Here is an 11,085-nt window from a genome sequence, read left to right on the forward strand (position 1 = left end):
GTACATTAGAAGTTTATGATGTTACTGCCAACGTTAGGCAGAGGTTAAGATCTGTACAGTGGTTCCACTTCATGGGGGAGCAGACGTGTCCCCTATCCTTTTCTGTAGTTCTGGCCAGAGAGATTTTATTTGTATTCAGAGTCCAGTATGTGTTCGTCTCCCTGGCTCAGGGTTTGAGCTCTCATTCACACAGCAGCACTGGTTATGGGCTGCACTGTTTCTACTATATTCTATTTTATTTACTTGTACTGTTGTAGCCTATCTGTGTTATTGTGTAGCTCTGATGGGGGAGCCTGTGACCTCAGATCTTCGTTGTCATAACTACACGGTAGCTATGCACACGTGACAATGAAAGCCTTGAATCTTGAATCTGCGCTAACCACTGAGCCACAAACTGGTTTCTGTCTCTTTCTGAAAGCAGCAGACAGAAAAGCTTTGTACACGACTGAATGACCAAAACACAACACATCTTTATTTTGAATGTATTTTATTATCATGATTGGTTTTTAAATAATATTTTGTAAAGTTTTTATGTAATGTTTTATCATATTTATTTATATTTTTGTCTTTTACACTTTAAAACGAAAAAAAAAACACTTTAATATTTGTTTGAAAGTCTTTCTATTTAAATGTATTTAATTTGTATTTGTATCACTGTCTTGTTTTATTTATTTTTAATTGTTTTAATTTGAGTGTTTATTATTATTTTTTATTTTTGTATTATTATTTCTTACTATTATAATTGTGATTATTTTTGTATAGTATTTCTATTTCCTTTTTATTATTATTAATATTATTATAATTATTATTATTACAATTTTTATTTATTCGTCATACGGTTAAACTAAATCTCTCTCGCCAAAAAAAACTGCAAACACAACAGAAAGACGTGTTGTTGTTCAAACTAAGTGAAAGCTCAGAGAGCGCTCCAGAGGTTTTCTTTTCTTTAAATCTTATTTATTTTTCTGTATTTCCATGTGTTTGATTTCTATCTGTATTTGTGTGTGAAGTGATGTTTGTTGCACTTTCCTGAATCACAGTGAAGATATTGAATCTGAAGCAAAAGCATATTTTCAGAATCAGAATTCCTTTATTTGTCCCGAAAAGTGGAAATCTACATTATTACATCAAAAGATGTATAGTGCAGATAAAGTGAAAAGAGTAGACTGTATATTCAAATATAACAAAGCAGGAAGACATTATTAATAATAAAGAAGAACAATAAGTAAAAACACATAACAAGTACACCACGGTTAAAAACAAATAGATGGAAATATATGTTTTAAACAACGTTGGTCTAACATCAGCTGTGATCCTGAACAGACTGAACTCTCTGGGCAGCAGGGAGGAAGTCTCTGGAACAGGAGGAGACTCTTCCTCCTACAGAGGAACCAGAGACGCTGAGGAACCAGAGCTGAACCTAAACCCAGCATAGAGAGGTTCAGTGAATGTGGTTCTGAAGGTGTGGAGGTGGATCAGTTTGTCAGAGGAGACTCTGTAGAAGGAGAGAGAGCCAGCAGGATGATCCAGATACACTGCTACTCTACCAGAGGAGGAGGAGGAGGATGAGGAGGAGGAGGAGGAGGGGGAGGAGGAGGAGGAGGAGGAGGTGTCTGTTTCTGTGTTATTGTGATAGACAGAGTAACGACCACCAGAGCAGCTCAGACTCCAGGACTGATCATTCCATCCAAACACACAGTCCTCTCTCTCTCCTCTCCTCCTGATTCCTCTGTAAGTCACTGATATATAAACCCCTCCTCTCCACTCGACCTCCCAGTAACAGAGACCAGTCAGAGCTTCTCTACACATCAGCTGACACCAGAAATCAAACCTCTCTGGATGATCAGGATATGGCTGCTTCTCTCTCACAAATGTCACCTTCCTGTTGTCCTCAGACAGTTTGAGGTTCCTCTGTGCTGTGTTTGTGTCGAGTGAGAGTTCACAGGAATCTGAGGAGAGGAACAGCAGCAGTTATTCATCTATCAGCTGTTCATTTATTGAAACTTTGATGATGAAGGTTACATTTGAAGATGGTGGCTGCTTTGTTTTCATGAATCAAATTAAACCACACTCACACTTCCTCAGACCGGGTCTCAACCATCGGACTCCAGCAGGCTCCATCCTGAAAGAAGGGGGGGGGGGGGGGGGGGGGGGTCAGAGCAGCATGGAGACATGGACATTACATCACTCTCAAACTCAGAGCTTTGTTATTCTCCACAGATGAAGCTACATGTTCACGATATCATTTTAGATCAGTCGATAAATAAAGCTCATTAACTTCAATGATTATTTCTCAGAGAATAAGATGTAAGAGTTGATCAGTGTTCAGTTAGTGTTCCCTCAGCATCTGCTAGCAGCAGTCAATGAGTGTTTCTCTTACCTGGAATCTGAAGAGGAAAATCAATGAACTTTATTTAAAAGCATCTTTCATGCAACGCACTTTGGGTTTGCTTTGAGCAATGAAAGGTGCTTTGACCATACCATTTATTATTATTATTATTATGATGAATTCACAGGACATCTGATAGTTCATCATTGTGTTTAAAAGAGGGAGGGGCCATTTAGTGCTTTAAAAATAGGAGAAGCACTTCAGAATCAATTCAGATACAGGAGCCAGTGCAGATGGTGTCCATCAGGAGTGGGATGATCTCTGCTGTGTTTAGGTTGTTGGATGGATTTTGACTCTATTGCCAAAATGATAAAAGCAGTTTTTGGTCAGCAAATTAAAATGAGCATTAAAATGGAGATCAGAATCTAAAATGATAAAGATGTATTTCTTGTTGTCGTGTCTTCTCTGTAAACACAGAGCTGCTGCCTGAGTCTTATCCCGTGTCTTTAGTTCCCTTCAATGTTTTTGTCTTGGCATACACACAGTGGAGGAAATACGTATTTGATCCCTGCAGACTTTGTAAGTTCACCAACAAAGAAAGGACCAGTCTGTCATTTGAATGGTAGGTTTATATAAACAGTGAGAGAAAGAATATCAATAAGGAAATCCAGAAATGTACATTATACAAAAGATAAAAATGTATTTGCATTTAACTGAGTGAAATAAGTATTTGATCCCCTTGCAGAACATGTGTTAGGACTTGGTGGAGAAACCCTTGTTGGACACACAGAGGTCACACAGAGGTCAGACGCTTCTTGTAGTTGGTCTCCAGGTCTGTGCACATCTCAGGAAGGATGTTGGTCCACTCCTCTCTGAAGATCCAAATCCTTCAGGTGTTGAGGCTGATGCTTGGCATCTAGAAGCTTCAGCTCCCTCCACACATTTTCTATGGGATTAAGGTCCAGAGACTGGCTAGGACCCTCCATCACCTGAAGGTGCTTCTTCTTTAGCCTCTCCTGTGTTGCCTTGGCCGTATGTTCAGGGTCCTTGTCCTGCTGGAAGACCCCTCCATGACCCATGGTCAGTGTCCTGGCTGAGGGAAGGAGGCTATCGACCAAGATCTCACGGGACATGTCCCCGTCCATCCTCTCCTCGATGCAGGGAAGTCCTCCTGTCCCCTCAGCAGAGAAACAGCCCAAAGCAGAATGTCTCCACCTCCATGCCTGACGGATGGTGTTCTGGGGTTATAGTCAGCATCTCTCTTCCTCCAAACACGGCGTGTCGAGTTGAAGCCAAAGATCAACATTTTAGTCTCATCTGAGCTCATCCGCTTCTCCCAAGCCTTCTCTGAATCATTCAGATGTTCGTTGTCAAACTTCAGACGGCCTCTCGTGTTCTTCTTGAGCAGGGGGCCTTCAGGCACTGCAGGATTTGATCAACTATGGTGTAGTGTGTTACCAATAGGTTTCTTGGTGACTGTGGTCCCAGCTGCCTTGAGATCATTAACAAGTTCCTCCTGTGTAGTTCTTGGCTGATCCCTCACCTTTCTCATGATCATCAATACCCCACGGGGCCAGATCCTGTGTGGAGCCCAGACCGAGGGCCATTGATGCTCATTTTGTGTTTCTTCCATTTAGAAACACACACATTATTCTTCTGAATAATGGCACCAAGAGTTGTCTCCTTCTCACCAAGCTGCTTTCCGGTGGTCTTGTAGCCGATCCCAGCCTGGTGCAGGTCTACAGTCTCACCCTGAGGTCCTTAGACAGCTCTACAGTCTCGCCCATGGTGGAGAGATTGGAATCTGATTGATTGATTCTGTGGACAGGTGTCTTTTATACAGGTAACAAGTTGATTAGGAGTACTTTTTTAAAGGAAGATGAATTATTTGTCTGTGGGAGCCAGAATCCTTGTTTGTTGCAAAGGGATCAAATACTTATTTCACTCAGTTCAATGGAAATACATTTTTATCTTTTATATAATGTCAATTTCTGGATTTTCTTTTTGATATTCTTGCTCTCAATGTTTATATAAACCTACCATTCAAATTATAGACTGTTAATGTATTGTGTGGGCAAACTTAAAAAATCTGCAGGGGATCAAATACTTATTTCCTTCACTGTATATGTTTATAATACCTGAGAGTGTCCAGTCTCCAGAGAGGACCCTCCAGTCCAGCAGACAGCAGCTTCTCTCCTGAGTCTCCTGGATGATTGTAGCTCAGGTCCAGCTCTCTCAGGTGGGAGGGGTTGGAGCTCAGAGCTGAAGCCAGAGAAACACAGCCTTCCTCTGAGACCAGACAGCATGACAGCCTGAACACACACACACACACACACACACACACACACACACACACACACACACACACACACACACACACACACACACACACACACACACACACACACACACACACACACACACACACACACACACACACACACACACACACACACACACACACACACACACACACACACACACACACACACACACACACACACACACACAAGTTCAAACAAGAGTGAGTCAAAAAACAATAACAAATGTTATTGAAGCAGATGCAACAAAAGGTTATGAGTGTATCCATCATTAATGTACATCGCAATTTAACTGGCTATAAGTTTAACATGTTGATGAATCCTGACCTGAGAGTCTCCAGAGCACAGTGAGGACTCTCCAGTCCAGCAGACAGCAGCTTCACTCCTGAATCCTGCAGGTCGTTGTTACTCAGGTCCAGCTCTCTCAGACTAGAGGACTGGGAGCTGAGGACTGAGGACAGAGCTGCACAGCTTCTCTCTGACAGCTTACAGCCACTCAGTCTGAGGAGACAACAAAATAAATGGAAGCAAAAGTTAAAGTGGACTTTGTGTTTGTATAATATGTTTTCCTGGGCAAAACAGAAGAACTGTAAATGATGTTATATTATGTTACATAGGGTCTGAAAATTGACAATTTCAACTGGGTTGAAAAATAACTTGAGTACAGTGAACTTAGAAAACTCATCCAGTAATCATACATGTTATTTCAGCTTAGGCTTTTACTGAAGCAACTAACAAACACTTCAATACAATGTCTAGAAAATAATTTGAGGTCAAGTATCTTTCCCAAGGACACTTTGACATGTTAACCTCAGGGAGAGGGGATCTAATCAATAACCCTCCCATTGGTACTTGCCTATTTCCCTTCTGGGCAACAGCAGCCCAATATATCAATACATATTCAAAAGGGAGCTCAACATATTGATGAATCCTGACCTGAGAGTTTGACGAACATAACTATTTCAAAATCATTTTGGTAGAGAAAAGAAGGAATTAAACCATTGAAATGGTTAGGAATTCAAAAGTCCATCGGTTGAACATGTTGATGAATCCTGACCTGAGAGTCTCCAGAGTACAGTGAGGACTCTCCAGTCCAGAAGACAGCAGCTTCACTCCTGAATCCTGCAGGTCGTTGTTACTCAGGTCCAGCTCTCTCAGACTAGAGGACTGGGAGCTGAGGACTGAGGACAGAGCTGCACAGCTTCTCTCTGACAGGTTACAGCCACTCAGTCTGAGGAGACAACAAAATAAATGGAAGCAAATGTTAAAGTGGACTATGTTTTTATATAACATGTTTTCCTGGGCAAAACAGAAAAACTGTAAAGTATATTATGTTACATAGGGTCTGAAAATTGACGATCACAACTGGGTTGAAAAATAACTTGAGTACAGTGAACTTAGAAAACTCATCCAGTAATCATAGATGTTATTTCAGCTTAGGCTTTTACTGAAGCAACTAACAAACACTTCAATACAATGTCTAGAAAATAATTTGAGGTCAAGTATCTTTCCCAAGAACACTTTGACATGTTAACCTCAGGGAGAGGGGATCAAATCAATAACCCTCCCCTTGGTTATCACCTATTTCCCTTCTGGGCAACAGCAGCCCAATATATCAATACATATTCAAAAGGGAGCTCAACATATTGATGAATCCTGACCTGAGAGTCTCCAGAGCACAGTGAGGACTCTCCAGTCCAGCAGACAGCAGCTTCACTCCTGAATCCCACAGGTCGTTGTTACTCAGGTCCAGCTCTCTCAGACTAGAGGACTGGGAGCTGAGGACTGAGGACAGAGCTGCACAGCTTCTCTCTGAAAGCTTACAGCCACTCAGTCTGAGGAGAAAATAATAAACAACAACATAAAATCAATAACTTCAGGGTGTTCTTTTTCATTAATGACTGCCTTATCGCATATTATTCCTTATTCAAAATATGCAACTCAATACTGCTTCACATCTGTGATGCCAATGTTCATGATGTCTCTTCTCCACGATGGCATTAATCAGTAACAGGATGAGTGTTTTACATCAACTGTATTTTATTAATGTTTAATACAAAAGAAGACTTTGCGTTTGGTTACCTGACTGATTTAAAAACAGGAAGAGAAAGAAGGAGATTGTAAATAAGCAGAGAGAGAGAGACAATCATTTAAGATAAAATAAGAATCCTGACCTGAGAGTCTCCAGAGTACAGTGAGGACTCTCCAGTCCAGCAGACAGCAGCTTCACTCCTGAATCCTGCAGGTCGTTGTTACTCAGGTCCAGATCTCTCAGACTAGAGGACTGGGAGCTGAGGACTGAGGACAGAGCTGCACAGCTTCTCTCTGACAGGTTACATAAACTCAATCTGAGGAGACAACAAAAATAAATGGAAGCAAATGTTAAAGTGGACTATGTTTTTATATAACATGTTTTCCTGGGCAAAACAGAAAAACTGTAAAGTATATTATGTTACATAGGGTCTGAAAATTGACGATCACAACTGGGTTGAAAAATAACTTGAGTACAGTGAACTTAGAAAACTCATCCAGTAATCATACATGTTATTTCAGCTTAGGCTTTTACTGAAGCAACTAACAAACACTTCAATACAATGTCTAGAAAATAATTTGAGGTCAAGTATCTTTCCCAAGGACACTTTGACATGTTAACCTCATGGAGAGGGGATCGAATCAATAACCCTCCCCTTGGTTATCGCCTATTTCCATTCTGGGCAACAACAGCCCAATATATCAATACATATTCAAAAGGAAGCTCAACATGTTGATGAATCCTGACCTGAGAGTCTCCAGAGCACAGTGAGGACTCTCCAGTCCAGCAGACAGCAGCTTCACTCCTGAATCCGGCAGGTCGTTGTTACTCAGGTCCAGCTCTCTCAGACTAGAGGACTGGGAGCTGAGGACTGAGGACAGAGCTGCACAGCTTCTCTCTGAAAGCTTACAGCCACTCAGTCTGATAAAGAAAGTACAAACAATATTTTAAAAAGATGAGCATAACATTTACTTTACATTTCATTTAGCTGACACTTTTATCCAAAGCGACTTACAATTACCAATTACAGGGACATTCTCCCTGGAGAAACTGAGGACTAAGTGCCTTACTCAAGGGCACACGAGTGGTGGTGTTCCTGGCGGGAATTGAACTCACAACGTTCCGATCTTCATCCCACCTCACTATCCATTAGACCACCACTACTTCATGTTATTACATGGCTTAGTTGAATACTCGATTCTGATTGGTCAATTCAGAACACGTGACGCGTTGTTAACAGACAGACCGCTGTCAAGGACTTATTGACCGTTGTTAAGGACGCTCACATCTGCACAAACAAGTCCGTTCGATTTAACTTTATACAGTTTGGCCGAAAAGCAAACTGCATGGAGTTTGCTTTCTAACTGACAAGACAAGAGCGACAAGAAAACAGCGGAGAAGTAACGGGCAGAAATCCTCCTTTTACGCAGCGGTCCAGACACAGACATCAAACGGCGACACATATTCAGTTGCGAGTTACTTTGACATTAGGGCAGGGATATCTAGACACTCCCCAAGGTTTGACATCATGACTTCTGCTACTTTTAAAGCAAGCAGCGATGTTTTCAAATCTGAAATCTAAAAGCGCCTCAAAAACGCTATCGAAGCAGTTCCTGCCGTTGCTACGTTAGTTCAAACGGTAACAAAGGACTATTTGTCTTCTTCTTCTTCTTCTTCTTCTTCTTCTTCTTCTTCTTCTTCTTCTTCTTCTTCTTCTTCTTCTTCTTCTTCATCTTCTTCTTCTTCTTCTTCTTCTTCTCTTGCTTTTGGCGGATTGCAAACAACTTAAAAGGTGCATACCGCCACCTACTGTACATGAGTATGCATCATCACATCATTCCAACTCATTAACCTATGTTCTAATCAAAATAAAATTAAAATAAATCAATCAATCAATAAAACCATTAAATAAATAAAACAAAACAAAACAAATCTATGTTCTTTCCTGACCTAATGTTAAATTATTTTTCCTACCCCAGTTTCACTCAAGAATTTAAACAGTGCCTTTGTGGTAGCTTTTACTCCCTCTCCTTTTGTTCCCAAAACACCAACCACACTCCACTCCCTCTCTGCCTCTAAGACTTTAGCCTTTAATTGTTCTCTTTCCGCTTTATAGATGTCACAATTTAACAATATATTTTCTACATCTTCTTTTACTGCACAGTTCCCACACTTGTTACTGTCACTTTTCCCCATGATATACAGCGTACTGTTCAAAGCCGTGTGATTTATTCTGAGTCTAGCCATCATGACTTCCTCCCTTCTGTTTCTTTCTTTATGAATATTAATTGTAATTGTATTTTGTACTTTGTGATAGTCCTTGCCTTTCTGGTCTTTCTCCCACCTTTTCTGCCAGATCTCCATCCCTTTCTTATTAATGACTGCTTTTCCTTCTCCTTTACCAAGTTGAACTGGTAATGTTATTTGCTTTTGTAGTGCAGTTTTTGCTAATCTATCAGCACACTCGTTCCCTTTCACCCCCTCATGTGCAGGCACCCAGCAGAACTGCAGATCTATGCCGCTTCTTTGCAGTCTTAACAGGCTATGATTCAGTTCTTTGAGAATGTCTTCTCTAGTAGTTGTTGTTGATTGTATGCTTTGTAATATGGGCAATGAATCTGTACATATAACCACCCTATCTGGTCTGACCTCTTCAACCCACTGCAATCCTATTATTACAGCAAGCATTTCTGCTGTATACACTGATAATTGATCAGACGCTCTTTTTAAAATAGATATTTTAAAGTCTGGGATGTATATGCCAACTCCAACACGCTCTTCCTTGTTCTTAGAGCCATCTGTATAGATTTGTAGGTAATTGTAGTACTTTTCGTTCAGATACATACTTGTTTTAATTCCCACTTCATTTATTTGCCACTCTTTTTTCCTTTCTATGATATTCATATCTATGTTAGCTTCTGGGAACAGCCATGGGGGAACACTGCTAAATGGAGTTGCTTTGGCAAACGTGATATTCTCCACTCCATATGCCCTCGTTCTCTCCTTACTCGTCCAGCCAAACCCACGTCCCTGGAATTTTGCATATTCCCAGCAATCCTGTAATATTCTGTTTGGAATATTTTCTTCTCCACTTCCTTGTAGTCTGACCCAGTATGACAGAGCAAGTCTCTCTCTTCTGATCTCCAGCGGTGTCTCTCCTGCTTCTATCAGAACTGCATTAATAGGGGATGACTTTATTGCTCCAATACACAGCCGCAATGCTTTATATTGTATTCTATCAATTTTTAAAAGCGATGTTTTTGCTGCTGCTCCATATACTATACAACCGTAGTCTATTGTGGACCTCATAATTGATCTGTAAATGTCTATTAATGCTTGTTTATCTGCGCCCCAGTTGCATCCAGCTACAGCTCGCAATAAATGTAATACTTTTTTGCATTTTGTTTCCACTTGATTAATATGCATGTTCCATGTGTATTTGCTATCAAACCACAGTCCTAGGTATTTGAACTCATTCACCTTTTTCATTGGACGCTCATATAGTGTTAGCTGTTGGCCATCAATCTTGCGTTTGTTTGTAAATACCATGTAGCATGACTTGCTTTCTGACATTTTGAATCCCCAGTTATATGACCACCTCTCCACTTTTGTAATCGCTCTAGCTATATTCTCCATTACGTATGGGGCATTTCTTCCCCTCATCCAAATAGCCCCATTATCTGCGTACAGAGCCGATTGTATGCATGTGTCTAAGCATGTAAAAATATCATTAATCATGATGTTGAATAATATTGGACTGACTGCACTCCCTTGGGGAATACCATTTTCTATTTCAAAATAGTTGGAAATATCTGCTCCAACCGACTATTTGTCTTAGCGGATGCATGTCAATTTAAATCAATACATACAACTATTTTTTAAATCAATAAAATAATTTTCTAAATCCACAAAAGCATTTCAATTAATATTGGGAGTCATAACGTTACTTTGTTGAGAATGTGTCCATGTAATAAGCGGGATAATGTGCAGCGACTTGGTCATTATTAAATGGCTTAGTTGAATACTCGATTCTGATTGGTCAATTCAGAACACGTGACACGTTGTTAATGCCGAACAGACAGACCGCTGTCAAGGACTTATTGACCGTTGTTAAGGACGCTCACATCTGCAGAAAGAAGTCCGTTCGATTTAACTGTATACAGTTTGGCCGAAAAGCAAACTGCATGCAGTTTGCTTTCTAACTGACAAGACAAGAGCGACAAGAAAACAGCGGAGAAGTAACGGGCAAAAACCCTCCTTTTACGCAGCGGTCCAGACATAGACATCAAACGGCGACACATATTCAGTTGCAAGTTACTTTGGCATTAGGGCAGGGATATCTAGATACTTCCCAAGGTTTGACATCATGAATTGTGCTACTTTTAAAGCAAGCAGCGATGTTT

At 40.6% G+C, this 11,085-nt stretch overlaps 1 protein-coding gene across 1 annotated transcript in view; it reads right to left on the reverse strand.

Moving 5' to 3' along the window:
* Positions 1–11,085, reverse strand: part of LOC307044213 (uncharacterized protein) — a 305,770-nt gene that overhangs the window by 101,559 nt on the left and 193,126 nt on the right. The window contains exons 15-16 of the mRNA XM_079689294.1: positions 6,825–6,998; positions 6,312–6,485 (exon numbers count right to left, since the gene is read on the reverse strand). Of these exons, the coding sequence (XP_079545420.1) occupies positions 6,312–6,485; positions 6,825–6,998 (348 nt within the window). The remainder of the gene's footprint in view (positions 1–6,311; positions 6,486–6,824; positions 6,999–11,085) is intronic.

The sequence above is a fragment of the Notothenia rossii genome, assembly GCF_949606895.1.
Source record: "Notothenia rossii genome assembly, chromosome: 6".
Classification (NCBI taxonomy): domain Eukaryota; kingdom Metazoa; phylum Chordata; class Actinopteri; order Perciformes; family Nototheniidae; genus Notothenia; species Notothenia rossii.